This window comes from Egretta garzetta, unplaced genomic scaffold (assembly GCF_000687185.1).
Source record: "Egretta garzetta isolate BGI_Z169 unplaced genomic scaffold, ASM68718v1 scaffold108, whole genome shotgun sequence".
Taxonomy (NCBI): domain Eukaryota; kingdom Metazoa; phylum Chordata; class Aves; order Pelecaniformes; family Ardeidae; genus Egretta; species Egretta garzetta.
Window position 1 is genome coordinate 1,089,259 of NW_009260614.1, and position 20,579 is coordinate 1,109,837.

General features: G+C 42.9%; 1 protein-coding gene across 1 annotated transcript in view; it reads left to right on the top strand.

The window, feature by feature from the left end:
• Positions 1 to 1,273: 1,273 nt before the first annotated feature.
• The window catches only part of BAZ1B (bromodomain adjacent to zinc finger domain 1B), a gene marked incomplete at its 5' end in the record, with an annotated part of 43,627 nt that continues 24,321 nt past the window's right edge, over positions 1,274 to 20,579 (top strand). Inside the window, 9 exons of the mRNA XM_035900514.1 lie at positions 1,274 to 1,470; positions 3,608 to 3,752; positions 4,597 to 4,795; positions 8,802 to 8,923; positions 9,791 to 9,988; positions 12,229 to 13,924; positions 18,297 to 18,435; positions 18,920 to 19,050; positions 20,150 to 20,155. Of these exons, the coding sequence (XP_035756407.1) occupies positions 1,274 to 1,470; positions 3,608 to 3,752; positions 4,597 to 4,795; positions 8,802 to 8,923; positions 9,791 to 9,988; positions 12,229 to 13,924; positions 18,297 to 18,435; positions 18,920 to 19,050; positions 20,150 to 20,155 (2,833 nt within the window). The remainder of the gene's footprint in view (positions 1,471 to 3,607; positions 3,753 to 4,596; positions 4,796 to 8,801; positions 8,924 to 9,790; positions 9,989 to 12,228; positions 13,925 to 18,296; positions 18,436 to 18,919; positions 19,051 to 20,149; positions 20,156 to 20,579) is intronic.

Below are 20,579 nucleotides of genomic sequence, written 5' to 3' on the forward strand. Positions count from 1 at the left end.
GATACCTGTGTATCAACATCCACAGAGCGGCTTCTGTACCTTGGTGTGCTTTAGCTTGGGGCTGTGAAGAAATGCCCAAGAAAATTGGCTTTGTTGGAGTTGTAATTTGGTGTCCTGATAGGAATCTTAAAAATAATAATGATGATGATAAAAAAAGTTAGTTGCACTAAAATTTTCTTGAAAGACGAAGCATATGCAGAATACGATGAGCAATTTGCTGTGGCTGGTGGCTCTGCCTTCGCAGGAGTGTGGAGCAATCTGCTCGTTCCCACAGAGACTCATAATTAGCACTTGTGCTGCGGTGGGCTGAGCTGCTGTCGTTGGTACAAGTATGCTTTGTGCACTGTGCTTGCTGTTCTGCTGCAGAGCCTGCTGAAGGAGAAAGGAAAGATGCTTTTCTCGCCTCTCTTTTAATTTCTCCACTTAAATTACCATGGGTAAGCATATGGCAACTTAAGCAGGCTGCCACAGCGTAAATTGGTCGGGATTTACACTGTGCTAGCTTTTCTGATAATTGTGCCTGTACGTGTTCTATCCATAGAGAGTATGAAGTAGCTTGTATCTGTTTAAACTGACAGTTAATTACCGCTTCAGTAGAAAGGGTAGAGCATAGCCACAGACGCTTACAACAGAGTAGCTAATGCTGTAATTCATAATGCTGCCTGCACCCCAGTGACTTGCCTGTGCACCCATTAATCCTAGTGGCCAGAATAGCTTAACCTTGAGACTGGCCATGGTACAGGAAGCGGGTGATGGGGTTGGTGAGAAAGGGCCTCGTGTTGTGCTAACACAGGAGGCTGCTCTTGTTGGTGGCTGAAGGAAAGGTAGCCTTTCTAGTGATTGCAGTTTCACAGCGTTTGGGGTTTGTCTTCAAAAGATGGGGGGTACTGGGTAGACTGGTAATTTGCATCTAGAGTTTGTAACACCACCCTAAGGCATTAGTAGCAGTAGTTCCCCGACAGTTCCTGCTGGGCATTTAGCAGCAGTCCATGCCATGTCTCCTGCGTGTGCCTGTGATGTTGTTTTGGTGTTGTCCAATGAATCGGACTGGAAAAGCTGAAAAGCAACTTAGCGATGCCACAAAATGTTCAGCTGTACGTTATTCCCCTTGGTGGCACCTTCTGTATGCCGGTGCTGAACAGCTGCAGAAGGCTCCAGCGGACCCTGGTCTGAAAACTTACTGGATTTAACACAGCATCTCCATGGTAGACACAGGGTCAAACTGTACTGCAGTGATCCTCGGCCTTTGTGCGCTCCAGTAGTAAGGGTTTAATTGCATTTGGTTGTCTTGTGCTACTGTGATTATGCTCTCCACTGCATAAATCCTGTTTTCCTGAGCTGTCGCTTCTCCAGAGAGTACGAAGCGCGTTTGGAGAGGTACAGTGAACGAATATGGACGTGCAAAAGCACAGGAAGCAGCCAGCTGACGCACAAAGAGGCTTGGGAGGAGGAGCAGGAAGTTGCTGAGCTGTAAGTACCAGTGGAGAAATGGGTATGTCTCAGTCTTTAGGTGTTGGGGCAGAAGAGTGGACTTGGGAATATGGGATTGCTAGTTTGTGAGGGTGAGTAGCGTTTTACTGGCTGTATAGATCTGGGGATTCTGGAGTTGAAAGGAAATTAAGTCCAAATTTGATGCCATCACTAATGCAGTTGAGTAATGTTCATATTTAGTGCTGTATCTTGGTATTACTTGAATCAAAATAGTTCAGCGTATGGTACTTGGCATATTTTAAAGCCCATTGAGTAATGGGAAATTTTCAGAGGGGAGGTAATAAATCTTGAAGGAGCTAAAGTAAAAATACAGTAAGAAGAGGCCGTTGAAGTGTTTCACATCAGCCAGGCCCACAGCTGTAATTATTTTTTCCAGATCTCGATTGTAATCAGTTGTTGTACTAAATAAAAAAAGTTATTTTGGGGCTCTGCTCTACTTGAAACAATAAAGAGCGAAGGGAAACCAGCAAGAGCCATTACTCTGTTCAGACCAGCAGCGTTCCTCTGGGCCACCGTGTACCCCTCCAGCACACAGCACAGGCCCCCAATCCTTGCTTGAGAGCCAGTGGGACCCTTGCCATAGCAGGGGATTTTCTGTAAAGGTGTGGGTCCTTGGCTCAGCCAACACAGGTAATTTACTTGGTGATTACCAAACAGCAGGGATTACGCCAAACAAATGGCTGTTTCTCTGTTCTGTGAACTGATGGCTCAGACTTCTGTGGCTTTTTTTTTTTCCTGGGTTTAAACTGGGAAGGTTGTCAGCAGCACTGCCTAAGAGGTGAAATTTTCTGCTGCCTCTCCTTTGTGAAGAATCCACATTTCTGATTCATTGGCAAAAGAGTTAACAGTCTTAGCCTAAGGAGAAGTTCCCCATTGTTTGAGGTTAATCACATCCTTAAAGGCAACAAATAAGAAACCCATTTGCTAACAGTCCTAATTTCTAGGAGGGCTGAAGTACTGCTGTCTCCAGTCTTTCCTCCCTAGTGCTCTTGCTTGAGAGGAGGCTGCAGAGTCAGCTCCATAAATTTACAATCCTGAGTCAAAACCCTCTGGTCTGGTGTCACTTACTTTTGGTCAACAATGTTGGGTTGGTTGGCCACTTCTGAAAACACCAAGAAACTGAGATGATATGTAAGTGGAAGATTGTGCAATAACTAATTTAGCTGTAGTCTCTCTAAATGGGCAGTTAAAAAAAAAGATTCTGTGAAATGAGATTTTGGTCTTGTCTCTTTGAAACAGGATGAAAAGCTTCTCAGGCAGTTTGCTGGCTGCTTTAATACCTGACACTAGTCTGAAGAAAAAAAAAGTTGATTTACTAAATGCTTCAGCATTTAGTTGATGGCAGTTGTAGAACAGCAAATACAGCTGAGGATTGTCAGCAATGGATCCCCGAGTCTGGGAAGCTGAAAGGGTTTTGGAAAAATGAAGTATTTTGTTCTTCCTTACAGTAACTTGAAACGGACTTTGCTTTTTAGCCAGAAAGCTTTACGCAATATATTTCTTAGTACTCCTGTCAGCTAACTGACCTGATCTTTTAGAAAGGAAATCAGTCAAGTAAATTTGTAACAGCCCTTCCTCTTCTTTGAATGAAAAAGTTTGAAGATCATGACACGCTGAAACACAAAATATTTTTTTCTGGAAAGATAATTTGATTGTGTAGGCCTGCCTCTCTCTTCTTTACGGTGTTAGCAGTCTGTTTGGGAAGAAGGAAATGCTAAATGTTCCTCAGCATCGTGTTATTGTTGGAAGCAAATATATATATGTATATGTACACACACACACACATATATACAATCCTCGTATATATGTAACATCTAATGGAGAGGCAGTAATAACCAGCAAGAAAGGGTTCACCATCCGTGCTGCTCTTCCAGAATGCTTTATGGTGTTCCTTCTGGGAAGGACAAGTACAATTTGTATTGTCATGCCAATTAACACTTTGGGGGGTGCTGGGGGAAGGGCAACAAAAAGCCCTAGGACGATTGCATGCTAATTGTGGCATCTGCCTCAAACATTGTCCTGGCTGTTAATGTTCCCGGAATTGCAAAATGGGAGGCTACTTTGCATTTTGGCTTTTATTCCCTGAATAATGAAAACTTCTTATGTGCTTGCTCAGCTTGAAGGAGGAGTTCCCCATCTGGTATGAGAAACTGGTACTGGAAATAGTCCACCACAACACTGTATCTTTGGAAAAGTTGGTGGACGCAGCTTGGCTGGAGATCATGACCAAATTTGCAGTGGGAGAAGAGTGTGACTTTGAGGTAAGGATCTGGTTTTCATTTTATCCCATGCTTTTGCACAGAGCTAATTTTGGATAGCTAAAGGCAGGAGATGGGAAGAATATGTTATCCACTTAGGTTATCAGAAAGAAGGTGAGAATTCCTTTTCTATAGAATCCCAGTGACAGCACCTGCTTTTGAATGCAAAACGGTTCCATAAGCGGCAGCATGTGGATGACCTGTACTGATGGCAAGAGAACAGTGACTGGTGGGGGTGGGTGTGGGGGAGGGGAGGCATATACAGATATATTTGTTATACTGCTTAAATATGTGATGGTCTGTGTATATATTTAAATAAATATACATATATATAAATGCATATTATAATTGAAAGAAGTTAAAAACTATCATCTGCTGTAACCTTTTCATCTAACGTTCCCAGGAGTAGCAGTGTTAAACTAACGTAGCTTGAAGTCAACTGCTTACAAATCTCTAACAATGCTCTAACGATTAGAAAATTCCCTCCAAAACTGGGAATGATGGGAAAACTCAGACTTGTTAAAAACAAGGGAAAATTATAAAATGTTCTCCGTTAGCAATCTGTTTAGGACTGGGGCTGCTTTAAACACTGGAAGAACTTGTGGGGTGGCAATTTTCTCTTTCTTAGTCGTTTGTGCAGAACTTCCATGTAGGAGGAATAGAAAGAAATCCTGTGATTGTTTCATGAGAGGGTTCATGTGCTCCTCTCAGGGAGGATGTCAGTGAAGCGTTTTGCCAAATGATGGTTTGTAGGTCGTCTTAGCTGCTTTTTCCCCTCCCTTGTAGTGTCAGAGCTCATTAATTCAAGTCTTGCTCAGGTTCAGTGTTCACCAATATTTCCATGCAGGTTGGTAAGAAGAAAATGTTGCCTGTGAAAGTTGTGAAAATACATCCCTTGGAGAAAGCTGATGAAGAGGCCTCGGAAAAGAAATCTGATGGAGCCTGTGATTCCCCGTCCAGTGACAAGGAGAACTCCAGCCAGGCAGCCCAGGACAACCAGAAGGAAGCTATCCTGAAGGAGGATGACAACAGGAGGGAAAGTATGAGTAAGTAGTAAGACAGCATGCCAGTAGGTAGCACCTGGAAGTGTTTGAATTGATGTGTGTCTTGGGCCTGGGCTGTGAATGTTGTATGTGATGTTTAAATGGCATTAGGTAATGAAAGTCCTGAAGGTGTCATTGTTAGCAGTGCAGCTCTGGTCACATCAGTGCTGTTGGCTTTCAGCTGTTCTTGCCTGTTTTTAAAGCAGAAAATGTGCTGCTGTTCTAAGGTGCAATAGCGAAAGCTATGCATGAAACGTATAAGTTTCTAAAGTATAACAAGGGTATTTAAAAACGGGGCGGGGGGGAATAGCAAAAGTTCATAGAGAATCACGAAGTTCTGCTGTGATGTTCATCCTCAGAACAAACACCTAGTTCTGAAGCCTGTTGTTCTGCAGTCAGAGACAAGCTCCAGTTCTCCTTCATGTCCCCAGTTGACATAAAAAATAAGTTTTTCTTTTTTATTTTGGTTTATCCCCCTTCCACTTTCCAGACACTGAGATAAAATTCATGCAGAAAAATGCATATTAATTTTCTTCCTAAGGTTTCAAAATAAAGCGTGCTTTGAAACATTGTTCCCCTCTTTCATATCTATTCCTCCTTGCTGCAGAACTAAACAGTGGATGTCCAAGGCTTTTCTTGACTCTGAGAAGGTACTGTTGAACGAGAGGAAAAAAAAAAAAATGAAGTTTCATGTCCTGTGTAACTTCTTAAAAATGGAATTACAAGATTCTTTAAAAGCGGTTTCAAAAAGTGTTTTAAAACAAACAGAAAACCCCCACCCCTACAGCGTGGCTCTAATCTGCATAGCTTAATTTTAAAGGCACATAAAGGTAATAAACTGTTTACGTTTGTAAATAGCCGCTCCAAGGTCTGGGGAAGGTGTGTATAATCCCTCTGATAGGGTGAGAACAGCCCAGCAAGCCAATAGCAAAGTCAGGAGTGGATAACAAGTTCTACCAAGCTCTAGTCCCAGGCTTAATAATTGTCAACTGTTTCTGATTGGTACTGGAAAAAGTTATGAGCTGTTTTGGTTTCATTGCAGTGCTCTGTATAAGCAGGAAGGAAAAAAAAAGTGTTGCAGAAACTATCTGGCCTCGTACCATCCTTTGAAACAGCAGCAGTGCCTGGAGAGGGACCAGTGCATGCTTTTTTTCATTATTTTTTTATTGAGTGGTAGTTCTCTCAAACTAATAAAAGGCATGGGAAGTACCTTCAAAAATGCTCATTGACGACATTTTCAGCAGCATTTTTGGGCTTGGGTATTTAGTAAAGTCTGCCGTAATACTTTGTTCATTGGTGTGCAGCATTCTGACCAGCTGTGCTCAGCTGTGCTCTTACGCTGCCAGCGCAGCACTCGGGGACTGGAAGAATGCTGCTGGAATGGGGATTCCTGCGCCTTTTTCAGTCTCCGACTCTGCTGGTTATCTGGCCTGCACTTAGTCGCCTCTGTAAACTGGGACTGTCCCACCCTTTCTGGAAAGATGAACCTCAGCGTTTTCAAATCGAAGACGCTAGCAGAGTCATAACAGAAGCAGCAAAAGCAGTCCGCACTCGTACTTATAACTCCTGTCCTTGTACTTATGCATTTATTAAAACTATTCTATTGCTAATGTTTTTATATTCTGGGTTATAATGGAACATAGATTCATAGTAAACTCATTACTGAATCTATATTCCAGAGTCTGTTAAAATAACTACATAGCGTTTGTTTTCTGCAGCATGCTGCAGGAGTAGCGAAGGCTTGCTTTTGTTGAGAGGGTTCAGCCCTGAACGGTGCCTACGGGAGGCTGCACGGTGCCCAGAGGGACCCAGTCACACTAACTTTGACTTGTTCTTTCTAATAATTCACATACTGACCACTGGTAATACGAGTTGAGGTCATGGCGTGAGGCTGAGTGCTTAGAAGCAATAACAGACTCTGCATAACAGGGTGTGACGTAAGAGTTGTATCTTCCTGTGCACACACGAGGGGGCAGAGTTAACCTTAGCATTTCTACTAATAGTAATGTCAAACTTGCCGGTTTTGTTAGAGGGGAAAAAAGGGGCAGAGGAAGAAAGCTTCAGGCTCTCTGGTTAGGAGTCTGCTGTGCTTAAGAAGCTAAAAATAGGGCTTTATACCAGCTTTATTGCATCATATGTGCAGTCTGAAGTGGCTTTGTGTTTTTAGTTGCTTAGGGAGTGAACTATGGAAAATCTGCAGAAGTGAGAGGCAAAGCTGGTGTTTCGTGAGAATGGATGGGTGAACTAATGAAGGCAGGTTCTGTAACTTGAGCTGTACTTGGAACTAAGACTGCTTTGGAAAATCCAAAATAAGTGGTGAATAGGAGGAGACAACAGCATATGGGTATCTTAGGAGGTCCTGTAGTGTAGTGAACCTAAGTTTATTACAGTACAATGCAACTACAAATGAAATATGCTGTTTGTAAAGTAACTTTAGAAAGCAATGTATCATGACTTCTTCCCCATTCAGGTGTTGTTTGATGGAATTCAATGTATTCATCCCTATTTCTAGAAAGTAAATGGCAAAAGCAGAGGTCGCTTACAGGCCTGTTGCAGGGGGAGCAGCGCAACTGTGTCCTTCAAAGTCAGAGCCAGGACTAAGCAACACGTTATTTCTTAAATGTAGACTTGCTATGCATGGTGTGCACATTCAGCAAAGACAATAGTGAGCTGCTTAGAAGGCAGTGAGGCAGATCTCTGAAAGCAGCTCTTACAGAGCTGAAGGGTCTTGTATGCCACTGCTGTTGTGCTGTTGAGCAGAAAAACATAGCTCAGTATTCGTGAGGTTACCAAGAATTTTTAATACAAATGTGGAACCAAAGCAGGCAAAAGCCATGTCTCAGCTTGACTTGCGATGAGAGGATTGGTCTCCTTTCATGTACTATCACTGTTACAAAAGTCAGGGGGGTTTAAAGAAAAAGTTCTTTGAGGAGTGATGCTTGGAGCAGAGGATTCTACACTGTGTTATCTGAAGTGTGGGAAGTAGCTGCGCATTTATGTATGTGGTGCAGTGAGCCTGTGGCATCTGTGATCCGTTCCCTAACCAAGGTGACTGATTTTGGAAGGCAGGGGTGCAGGACTTGGTTTTATACCATGTAAGCTATAATGCTGCTGAAGCTTAAATGCTATAGGGCTTACAGTGTGACAGTGATATATAGATAGATAGATTTAGCAGTCTGACTTGGGCCTAGCATCTATTTGTGTTCTGTGTATACTTAGTAGGTAATCATTTTCATCTATCATGCTTGCTTTAGTGTTTTCTTTGAGTCATAGCCACAAACATAAAAACACTTGGGTATTGCTCTCTTCAGTAAGCTTGGGTTTTGTCTTAAATGATTAGCATTTGCAACCTGAATGTAGGAATAATAGACTCAACACCAGCTGGCAAGAGGATGCGATGCCTTTGTACTGTTTCAGTTACATCTCTCTTGAGAATAAAAAGACTGGTTGTATAAGATGCTTAAAATCTCCAGCCAAACTGGCCCATACACACAGGGGTCGTAATTCTGTAAAATGCTTAATGGCCGCCAAAATTAAATTATTTTAAAAGTTACTTGAAATTAAAGTCAGTAATTGCTGCAGTGGAATTATTTCAAATGTGGCACAGGCTCTCGGCAGGAGCTCCCTAGGCAGGTTACCGGTCAGGCCATGAAACTCGTCTCTTCTTTGTGAATTTTATAGACATGTTCTCCCTTTACATAGGTAGCTGCAGCTTACTGCTTGTACAGCGATGGGTTTAAATACTGCAAGTGGTCCTTTATACTCCTTGAAGATAGGTTTCATCTCCTACTTCAGAGCTGTTTAGGGACTCTGTTCTCAGCCTGCATCTTTAGGATATTTCTAAAACCCAGTTTCGGGTTTTTTTTCTCCTGATGTTCTAGGTTAACCAAACCCTGTGTAGGTAGCAAGGGGTGGGGTGCTCAGTCCAGCAATGGTCTGGGTTCTTTAACTTTTTTTTTTCCTTTGACTCTAATACTAAGCCACTTAATGTCTTGCCTTGCTTTATCAGATGATCGAGCACGTAGGTCTCCTCGGAAGCTTCCCACTTCTTTGAAAAAGGAAGAAAGGAAGTGGGTTCCACCTAAATTCCTGCCACACAAATATGATGTCAAGCTGAAAAATGAAGATAAGGTGAGTTGTCCACTTGAATCCTTTCTATTGTAACATGAATATACAAGCTTAAATAATCACAATCGATGGGTCTGTACAGCACAACATAGTGCTTTCTGCCAGAGTCGTGGTATCAGAAGCAGGATGGCTGTAGCTGTCTGTGAGGCTGCCTAGCCTGGCCGTTTCTGTATATAGTTGGGTTTTGTGTGTGGAGACTCCTGACAATTGCCTGGTACCACGGGCTGAGTCACAGTGCTACAGTAGCTTTAGATTGGTTGCTGTTAACTGGCTAATCTCTGGTCAGGCAGTTAATGAAACTTGGTCAGAGGTAGAGTAGTTAAACCATGAGTGGCAGTTGCTGCTCTTGTTCTAACTGAGCTTCTCCAAGTGTCGCAGGTAGCTGCGCTTTGGGAAGCTCTGTGTAGCTGCAGCACTGCTGTGTGCTTTTTGTCATCTGTTTGCTAATTTGACAAGAGAGGCAGTGTTGACCTCCATTTAATAAGTACCACTTGCAGAGTTACTCCTCTGGTCTCAGGAAAAACATCAAAACAAAATAAACATGAACATGTAAAACCTTTTAAATTAGTAGCAAGCACAAGCCCGAGGAAGGTCAGAGAAAGCAGTGGGCTTTGGCAGGAAATCTGCAACATAAACTATCGTCTTTTACTTTTTTGGCTAACTGAAACTCCTGCCAATCTCTGTTGTGCATCTCAGTTCTGCAAGTTCTGTTTGGTTTGTTTTGAATCTTTGCAAGAGAGCTTTGAAAGAGCAAAGAGTTTGTGGACATGAAGCAGTGTGATGGTCCTTGCTCTGTTTAGCCATATGCTGGGGATTTATAATGTGGCTAGAAGTTAAATGTTAACGGTCTTTCTGTTTGTTATCTGCAAGATCATCAGCAACGTACCAGCAGATAGCTTAGTCCGTACAGAGCGTCCTCCCAACAAGGAGATCCTGAGGTACTTCATCCGTCATAACGCGCTACGGGCCGGCACATGTGAGAACGCCCCGTGGGTAGTGGAGGATGAGTTAGTGAAGAAATACTCTCTCCCCAGTAAATTTAGTGACTTCTTGCTTGACCCACATAAGGTAAGAATTCCTGAAAGTATCTATCTCCTTTGCTTTCTCACCCATTCCCCACCCTTAAACAGTCTCAGCAGAGACTTCAGTGTGCCAATTGGGTTTTGGTGCTCCCAAGCTTACATCAACAAGAGAGATGCAGAGCAGGACAGCCTGCTCTTTTGAAGATTGACCCTTTGTGAGGTGACACAGCTGAATGTCTGAAACCTCTGGTCTGCTTCAAAAACTTTAGGTATAACTGCCTTCTCCTGATTTTCCAATAGTTTGCATTACTTGTCTACAAGTAAAGACATGATTTCCTGGTGTAAGACAAATGGAAGAGCTATAGTCCTTACCTGGTAATGTAACCTTTTCATGGTTACAATGCAAGAGCTGGATGTGTTTGACTTCACAATGCTTGGTTCTTGCATTGTGCTGGATTGAGTCATGGCAGATACCACAGATTTTGTACTGAACGCTCTACTTAGCGGGGATGTTTTATAATGACCAGCAAAGTATACTGTTAACTGAGTAAATGCCCTGTCATGAAAGCTACTGTTTTAAAATCCATCTTTGGGTGTAAAAAGCACTATTTTGTTCATTTAGTATACTCACTTTTTCATGGACTCGGTCTTTGTCAAGTGTTGTTCTAAAACTAGAAGAGAAATATTTGCTATATCCCTTTTTCCTCATCAGGAGCAGAACACTCTTTTCTAGCAAGCTTCTATGGGCTCTTCTGGACGCTTGTAAATTTTCCTTAAAAGGAGAAATAAATTCTTTGTAGTTGAGCTGTGTTTACTCTTGCTGTAGTACTTGGTGTTGCTGCCTTTATAGAAATTAAAGTATTTGCTGGTGGTGTACACGTTCTTTCATTTGGTGCACTGATGGATGGAGGCGTACCCTTAGTTTAAATAAAAATATGCAACTGTAACATCTTTGGTTTGACTTACAGAAGTCCTCAGTTTAGGGCTGGTGCTTTCCGTAGTGTGTTTCCCACTCGGCACAGAGATTTGATTTATGTTGAGTTTTTAAATTTTAAGAAGTGGCTGGAGAAAGTATGAATCCAGAAGCAGTGTTCTGGCAAAATAACTTCATGTAAGTGACAACTGGATACACAGTATGAGCTGTAGGTCTCATATTTGTGAATTTGTAATTACTGCGATTCACATCAATGCTGGATGCTTTCAGCTTAGGTGATTCTCATCAGCAAAGATTTCAACACAGAATTTTTGTGGAGTGAAGTTACGCAGACATTTGATTTGGTGATTGCACAATCTTCAGTAAAAATTTCTCTAGTGGGCTAATGAGGGCTCTTGAACTAAAGCCTTCAAGAGTGACTATCCACAAGCCAAAAAATCTGAATATTCCTGTGGCAGTCTTAACTTGATCATATTTGTGTATGTCTGTTCTTAAATAAACGCTTCTGAGATGCTTGCGCCTTTTGTTGTGCTTACCACTGTGGAATTTTTTATTGCTAAGGAATCTCAAATTTTCAGCCCGTTTTCTCATAATTTTACCCATAACCTAGAAGTTATATCCTCGTATTTTATTTTTCACTTCTTGAAATACATTAGTATTCTGGATGCACCCTGAAACTGAACTGGAGATGCTGAGATAGTCCTGAAATCAGTTTCTCTTTGGCTCTGGGTTAAACTGTTCTGTGTCAAAAGTATGCTGTCAGGTAGGCTATTTCAGCAGCTTAAGGAGTCGGATGTTCAATCGCATTACTTCAGATTTGAATCCTGTCTCACCCTCCTTCCAGGTGCTTTCAGGCAGTTTAGAAACAAGTCCCTGAAACCCTGTCACTCATCATTTCTGTGCTCCTTTGGTCTTCCTCTGAGTGGTGCGTTGGGTGGGGTCTGTGACCAAACCCTACATGACTCACTAAGAAACCTCTGAGCAGAGGAATAGTTCTTGAAATTAATGCCAGCATTTTCCAGGCAAACCCCCTCCCCACAATCTTTTAAGTAGAAACAAAGTGGTTTTATGTAATGTAGTAAGAAACATTTACAATTCTTTGTAGTGTTTCGTTTTATAAAGTTAAATGTAAACTTTGTGGAATGAGCTCATGACCTCATAACCAACGTAGTGACTACAGTGCAGATTATTGAAAGCTATTGCAGAAGCCTGTTACCCTTAATGTATTGAGTGCTCCTCGTTAATTGGAAAAGTACATTAAAAATAGGCAAAAATAATTGATAGAAAAGGATCTGGATAACCTTTATTTACCTTTAAATATTAATATAAAATTGTTCTTTCTTTAATTGTAGTATATGACTCTCAACCCGTCAACCAAGAGGAAGAGCTCTCGATCACCTGACAGAAAGTCTTGTAAGAAATCCAAAGCTGATGGATCATCCCTGGGCCAGCCGCTGAGCCCTACTCTGTGGTGTCACGTGCATTTGGAGAAATCTATTATTGGCTCTCCACTGAAGGTGAAAAACTCTAAGAATTCAAAATGTCCTAAAGAGGAGCTGGAAGAGGTGATGAAAATCGTGTCACCTGCTAAACTTGGTTCTAACTTTCACATTCCAAAGAGGAGCCGACTGGGGAAGGGCAGCAACAAATCCTTGGACAAAAAGCAAAGAGGCAAAAGGGTTCTGAACGGGCAGAAGTCATCAGGGAAATCAAAGTCTCCTAGGAAAGGCTTGAAGACCCCTAAGATGAAAATGAAACAAATGACACTACTGGACATGGCTAAAGGTACCACTAAGGTGTCCAGGGCTCCCAGGAATTCTGGAGGCACCCCTAGGTCTTCCAGCAAACCCCAGAAACATCTGCCTCCCGCAGCACTCCATCTCATTGCCTATTACAAAGAAAACAAAGACCGAGAAGACAAAAAAAGTGCTCTTTCCTGCATCATCTCCAAAACAGCTAGGTTACTCTCAAATGAGGATCGTGCCCGTCTCCCCGAGGATTTGCGAGGGTTAGTACAGAAACGCTACGAGCTTCTGGAGCACAGGAAGAAGTGGGCCACCATGACAGAGGAGCAGCGAAAGGAGTACATGAAGAAGAAGAGGGAGAAGCTGAAAGAGAAACTGAAGGAGAGAGCAAAAGAGCGGAAAGAGAAGGAGATGAAGGAAAAACTGGAAAAACAGAAAAGATATGAGGACCAAGATCTTAAAGGGAAGACCTTGCCTACTTTTAAACTCGTTGATACTCCAGAAGGACTTCCTAATACACTCTTTGGGGATGTCGCCATGGTGGTGGAGTTCCTGAGCTGTTACTCAGGCTTATTGATGCCAGATGCTCAGTATCCCATTACGGCAGTTTCCCTGATGGAAGCACTTTGTGCAGAAAAGGGAGGCTTCCTTTATTTGAACCGAGTACTGGTCATTCTCCTGCAGACCCTGCTGCAGGATGAAATTGCTGAAGACTATGCTGAGCTGGGAATGAAGCTTTCTGAAATACCACTTACTTTGCATTCTGCTTCTGAGTTGGTTCGTCTATGCCTACGCAAGTCAGATGTGCAAGAGGAAAGCGAGGTCTCCGATAACGTAGATGAAAGCAAGGATTCGGCAGCTTTTGAGGATAATGAAGTACAGGACGAGTTTTTGGAGAAACTGGAGACATCGGAGTTCTTTGAGTTGACTCCTGAAGAGAAATTGCAGATACTTGGAGCGCTGTGCCACCGGATTCTAATGACGTACTCAGTGCAGGACCATGTGGAGGCCAAGCAGCAGACGTCAGCTGAGCTGTGGAAGGAGCGCCTCGCTATCTTGAAGGAAGAAAACGACAAGAAGAGAGCAGAAAAACAGAAGCGAAAAGAGATGGTGGCCAAGAACAAGGAGAACGGGAAAGAGGAGAATATGATGGGAAGAAATGAAAAGAAAAAAAATGAGATGATGAAAATAGAGCACCGGGTAGACATAGAAGCTGACGATATGATCAGTGCTGTGAAGAGCAGGCGCCTTCTTGCCATCCAAGCCAAGAAAGAGAGGGAGCAACAAGAAATACAAATGAGAGGTAAGAAAAATACCAGGAGAGTAGAGCATTTGTGTGTTGTGCAGTAGAGGGGAATGAGTTAATGGCAAAACTGACAGCCTGTTTTCAAAAGCGTTACCTGGTTTTAAGGGTTTACTCACTGGAGAAGTGTAATTCAGCTGCTGTGGTTCCTATGGCAGCTCAAAACCTGGAATGTTAAGAAAAAGCGGTAACTGCTTCTAGGTTTTTAATCTGTGGGCATCTTTTGTTCAGTACCTTTCTAATTTTGTAAGGCCCCGGAAGGCTGGAGAACAGAGACTCTGTCTTGGGGACAGAAAACAAACAAACAAAAATTTGTCTACATCCAAACATCTTCTGGCTGTTATGTCCAGAGGAGATGTTTCCTGCCTAAAAGCTGGTTCCTGCAGCTGCTGTGGGCCTTGCTGCCATGCTCATTGTCCGATTGATGCTAGCAGCCCTTCTCCCAGATAAGGACTTAGGCAATAAATTGCAGCTTACAGTTTCTCACTTGAAAAAAATCAGTTACGGAGCTGTATAAATATAAACTGCCTGCTCAAACCTCTCTAAATAACAAGTTGCAAACTTTGTATGCCTCTGTGTAAGTAAGGCTTTTTGCTAAGGAGTGTGAAATACGAAGAGCAAAATACTTTGGAATTGCACTTCAGGGATTTTGTTGGTTGTAAATGTGGGTATTGGGTGGATGGAAGTGGACAGCATAGCTCATCTAGGTTGTTATTTCCCTTCTGAAACAGTTGAGGGACGAGCATCCCGCATGGAGCCTGGCATATGTGCCTTAGCTGGAATCTGGGAGTATTTGTTCTAGGAGACCAAGAATAGGTAAATAACATGTATACCCTGAGGCTCCTAAGGAAGTAGACTGGATACAACCATGCCTCACATTGACAGTAAATAGACCTTTCAGATCTTCTGTTAAGAACTGTGAGTCTCAGAAATATCAATAAACTGCTGAAGATCTGGAGTGCTGCCCTACTTCTCCAGAAAAACGAAACATCAAATATCTAATGTGCTGTAGCAGAATGGCCTCTTGGCCCCAGTTCTTAGAGTACTCCACTTGTTTAACAGCAAGTTCAAGTTCATTGTAAAATTTTACTGCAAAATTAAATACAGTTCAGACACTGCTCCTTGGGATACTTCTTGTTGTTCTCACTTGATAGTTTGTACTAGTTATATATGCAGAAAAGCAATATTACATTGATGGAGGTGAGAATCATTTGGCTTGCATGCTGAGGATGTTGAATTCATTCTTTTGGACTCCACAAGGAAAACTTAGGTCTCTCTGGCAGGGAAGGAAGGATTAAGTCTTTCATTAAGGTCTGAATTCATACTGCTTCCTTTTCACATAACAAATGCCAACGTTTCAGGCTTCCAGGACTGCTTTTACCTGTTAAGCAGTTGCTACCAGGCATAAGGTACTGTCAGAGTACTGACAGTCTTGGTTAACGTTGATGGTGCAGTAGTTAGGGCTCGGAGCTAATCTGTTCAGGACTTGGGGGCTGGCGTGGTTTCAGTGTGTGAAAAATAGTTCTGGATAACCACAGCGAGAACTGAATCAGTGTGCTCCTACCATCGCACAGGCTTTCTGTGGGCTGTTTCAGTGTACTGGCTTTCACACTGCTTCAGTCGCATTTACTTCTAATGACATTAGTGTCTCCAGGGGAAGGAAAAGAGTAGTTGCTGACAAAACACCTATTGTACAGTGGTTCATAAATATATACATGAATATTGAACCACTGCACAATAGGTGTTTTGTCAGCAACTTCTCTTTTACATATAAATAGATATATATGTCAGTCAGAGGTTTCTTTTTCATCACTCTGGTAACATCTGTAACACTGGGATCACTAACCTCTTTCAGGTTCCATCTATCAAGGTTGCAGCCAGTGCTACCAAGCTAGTCTGAGCTCAAAAAATAACTCTGTGTAAGAAAGTGTAAATGTATTTTTTTTTTTGTTCTGTGACTTCAAAAGAAGTCAGTGTAGAACTTCCTGTTGAGATAACGTGATCGGCATCTGTAGTTTCTTGACAGTAAAAGTCACTTCCATTTCCATGTTACTGTAGCACTTACTAATTGTTCTTTGCCTTATCACTCCATGAAGCAGTAGCTCCCATTCTGTCCGTTGAAGGAGAACGGGGAGCTAGAATTATACAGCTAATGAAGCCTGCTAGAGAGGAAAGTACCAACTGAGGCTAGCTTGCCATCACAACTGAAAATGAGATGCAGGGAGGAGCCCTATACTTTGGTGTCTCTGTTTTCATTTTGTTTGAGCAGTTTTGGCATATGAGTAAATTTAAGTTTCTGTTCTTTACGTGCCTCTTCCTTATTCTGGCACTTGATGGTACTTGCTGCAACTGGTCTGTACAGCCGGACAGAAAAAATACCTGCCTCATGAGTGCCCACGATATCCTGTGTTGTAAGCGTTGAAGAGTTTGCTGGCAGCATGGCTTGTTTTGGCTGGAGTCTTCACTCTCGAGGGGAGGGTGCTGAGGAGAAGGGAAGCATACCTTGTGCTAGAATCACCTGACGGCAGCAAATCTTGAGAAGGCATCAAAGAGAGAAATCCTGGGGGAATCACCTCTGTCTCCTAGGGGAAGGTGAGAGCGGTACTTCCTGTAGTATGGGTCTCCTGACGCAGTTTGCAAGACTTGGGTTTAGGTGACACGAGGCCCTTGGTACTGTGAGAGTGGCTGCTCCTTCTGATTTCAGTGCTTTGCCACAGGGAGAGGTCATAAGCTTTAGGGAGGAGTTGATAGTTACAGATGTATGGGTTGTGCAGCTGCTGGTGTCTGGCAGGTAGAGATTAACAGGACCATTTTGCCATGCTGCAATTACTGTAAGTTGGTATTTTGTTGGTATATTATTATATAAAAGCTGATATATCGAATTGGTGTAACAAACGCAAGAGTATGTTTTTCAGCATGTCTCTTCTAATCAGTCAGGATTGATTACCTTGGCAGGACTTCAGAGGCTTACCAGGTATTTACTAATCAACTGTTATCAAACCTATCTTGATATAGGAAATGGCTGCAAGAGAAAGAGTTGGTAGCAGCCCTGGGAAAGCTCGTAGCAAGAAGTTAGCCTTCTCCCTGGGACAGCAGCCAGCATATGACCTCTATGTGCTCACTTTCACCTGCCCCACTCCACCTCACCCCTTCCATATGGTGTCATTCCATGTGCTTCAGACGTTCCTTTGTGATGCTCTGAAGAAATGAAGACTTGTCAAATGCATCCTTTTTATTTTTCCCGTCGAGTTTTCTCAGGACACGGAAGAATGTTGCCCATTTTGTGGCATGACGAAGTGCAGCCTTTTGTGCAAGTCGTGAAGGGGTGATGTTTTTCTTAGACTGAGATCAGGTTCTGAGCCCATGTGACTCAATTTGACGTTTTGCTCCTTTTTGTTCAGGCAGTTCTTGGTGAAAGTACGCCTATTCTTCAGAGATGGGCAGAAGTGTAGAGAGACTCTTGAACCATCATGAGAAGCATAAATCCTGTTGACCTTAATGATTTGTCTCTTGGCAGGAGCTGCCTTGCTTCTTGTTCCTTATCTAGACATGTGAAATGACATGTTTTGTTCAGTAAGACTCTTGCCAAGGAGCCTGTGATGCCAGGATTTAGGCCACTCTATATTTTTCTTTCTCCTCTCTTTTGTCAGCAGCCATGGATATTGAGCGCTACTGGAATTCCAGTAGTTCTGCCGTGAGTGGGAAATCTGAGTTTTTTGTTTTAATGCTCTTCCACATCATAGCATGTATGGGAAAGCATGGGGTGTTAGAGATGTGACGTGGTTGCTGTTGTGAGACAGTTGTGCCTGGAAGAGGCCCCTGTTGTGCCAGATCTGGTTTTTGGTAGGTAAGGCTGTGGGGACAGCGTTCCCCATAGCTGCACTTGTGGAAGCACAGGTATCTGTTAGCCATGCTGGCCTCTGCAGTGTCGCAGCCAGACCGCTCCCAATGCTTGAGCTGGCCAGTGCAGAAGTCCTTGTCATATGTTGTGCTGTAATTAAATATCTTTGACCCTGTTATTATATGGGATTGCACAGCAATGGATGCCACTGTTGATCTAGAATGAGAAATAATAATGAGGACTAATTTCTCCAGAAATTTTTTATCCAGACTTTCCTCTTTTCTCAGCCCTTTTCATCGGTTCATTCTTATGCCTTGACTTCTTAATTCTTGCGTTCTTTCTAGAATAGCGGGTGGAAAGTAAGATGAGGAGTGGATGGCTGTGCTAAAAGAAAATTAACCAAAGTCACCAATAATTTTTTTTTTTTACCCCCACGGTGTACATAAAATAAAAGAGAATACTGATGTCAATAATGATGTTACCTGGATACACTAAAAGAAAGGTAATAGTTCTCTGTGCTGATTCCAACAGTGAGGATGGAGAAAGAAGCAGAGGAGGAAAGAATCCGGAAGCACAAAGCAGCAGCTGAGAAAACTTTCCAGGATGGAATTGCCAAAGCGAAGCTGGTGATGCGCAGAACCCCAATTGGCACCGATCGTAATCATAACAGGTAGGAAAGGAAATGATCCCGAGCTGTCAGCTCTCCCCTCTGAGAGGAGCTTTATCAGATAACAGCCCCTAGGAAGTGTTCAATACTGAGGGTGTTGAGAGGACTTGAAATGTGTATTGAAATGTGAGGCAAGCAGAAGTGAGTGCCATGGCCTTCTCTGGTTTACATGGCCAGGTTTTTGAGGCCTTCCTGTGGAGTCAGGTTTCCCTAGCAAGTGGAGCTTCAAGTGCTTGCATCAGTGCCCAAGAACCCAGTTACCATCTTCCTTTTGTTTTTTTTCATGTTCGTTGCACAGGAATGCTCTTAGAATGTGTTCTAATAAAAGCTTTTCATGTTTCTCAGCTGCGCTAATATGAAGTTATACATGCATTCAGTTTTTGAGTCAAGCACTCAGATGCTTCTCCCCTCTATGCAAATAAAGGTGGATATGTGTAAGTAGGCAGAAGAGGAGGCAGACACCTGTTAACATGTGTGTTTCCTACAGGTACTGGCTGTTTTCAGATGAGGTTCCTGGCCTGTTCATTGAGAAGGGCTGGGTACATGACAGTATAGACTACAGATTCGTTCTCCCGCATCAGAAGAAAGAAGATTCTAAAAAGGACTACAGCCCAGGAGGTATGATCAGCCTATTTCCTTTGTCGCTGTGTGACTGTTACAATGGATCCATGAATGTGAGAGAGAACCGTCTGGTCTGAGCGTTTTCACAAGGCTACTCTAAATCTGATTTAAGCCGCCTCTAAACTCTAGAAGCTGCACACAGGAGAGTCTGGTGCTCATGATGACCTCCCTCCTGCTGCTGCAGGTCTTGAGACTGCCTGCAGTGTACCACTTAAGGACCATGGGGTCAGTCACAGCTTCTCTCTTAAAGGCAGTGAGGTTGATGTCAGTTGCGGACTAATCCCTATGGTTTACTCTGAGCCTGCTGAGCTGCAGTGTGCCAGACATCTTGGACAAGGAGGCAGTTGTGTGCTGCAGAGAGTGAGGGTATCCACCACGGTGCTAATGTTCCACCAGTGGCAAGACTCCTAGACTAACCTGTGAAATAGTATCAAGCAGGACAGTCTTCTAGATACCTACAGTTTTACTGATAGAGGCCATTTTGGCAAACAACCCTCTTGAACGTCCTGTCTGGCTGCTGTTCACCTTGTACTGACCTTGCAGGTGAGGTGCAGCGATTTGCTGAAGTTCTAGTGCTTCCTCTGTAATTTTGCCTGGCTGACTGGGTGGTGGAGCCTCGCAGGTGGAACTTGGACATGCACAAAAATCAGTCTGTGGGGAGGGAAACGTAGCACTTCTATGGAAATAGTTCTTGGTACAGAAGAGCACGCTCATCTGACTCTAGCTGCAGTTTCAGTCCTGATCATTTCTTGCTTTTGAAGCATCGTGGGCTGACATTGAGTCCATCTACAGCAATACTGCGTGCGAGAAGCGATTGTCTTCCACAATGGGCAGAGTAGACATCTGTAGAAGAATGGAACAGGGCAAACCTCCGGTGGGGTACTGCACCCAGCCACCTGCATTGGGGTGACTTGTGGAGCTGGAGGTGGTATCATTCAGTGGCCCTCGATGGGTGTATTTTCGTATGTGAACTTTTTCAGATATTGACCAGCCATGTTCCCATACACCAGCTTGCTTCTAGCTGTATTAATTCTGCAGCTGCTGCCTATTTACCCAGCTAGTATGCAAGATTTCGGCACGCTTCTTTTGAAACTTAACAAGCAAAGGCTTAAAGAAGCAACAGTTTAAATTCATGTCATACTTGTCTAGATGCTCAGAAATACAAACACATCCTATCTATAACTCATTCAGTTCTAAAAGTACTTTTTCAGTATATAGCTAAAAGGTGAAACTAGTTTTATGTACTTGAAATAGTAGGAATTCTTAATTTTATGTACGTGCTCTATGATGCAGTAATTTCTCTAAAAACCCATTATCTTTTTCTGGATTTCTGTAAATGCGTATACACTGAGCTGTAGCAAACGAATGCTGGATTGGTTTTCCCTGACAAATGCAGTGCTGGCCTGGACACTGAATATAAACACTTAACTGGAGATAGGTTCATTTTTGCAAAATAAAAGTGCTCACTCCTCAGTGAGGCAGATGAATGAGAATACACTTGAGCTTGTGCTTTTCTTTTACAGACA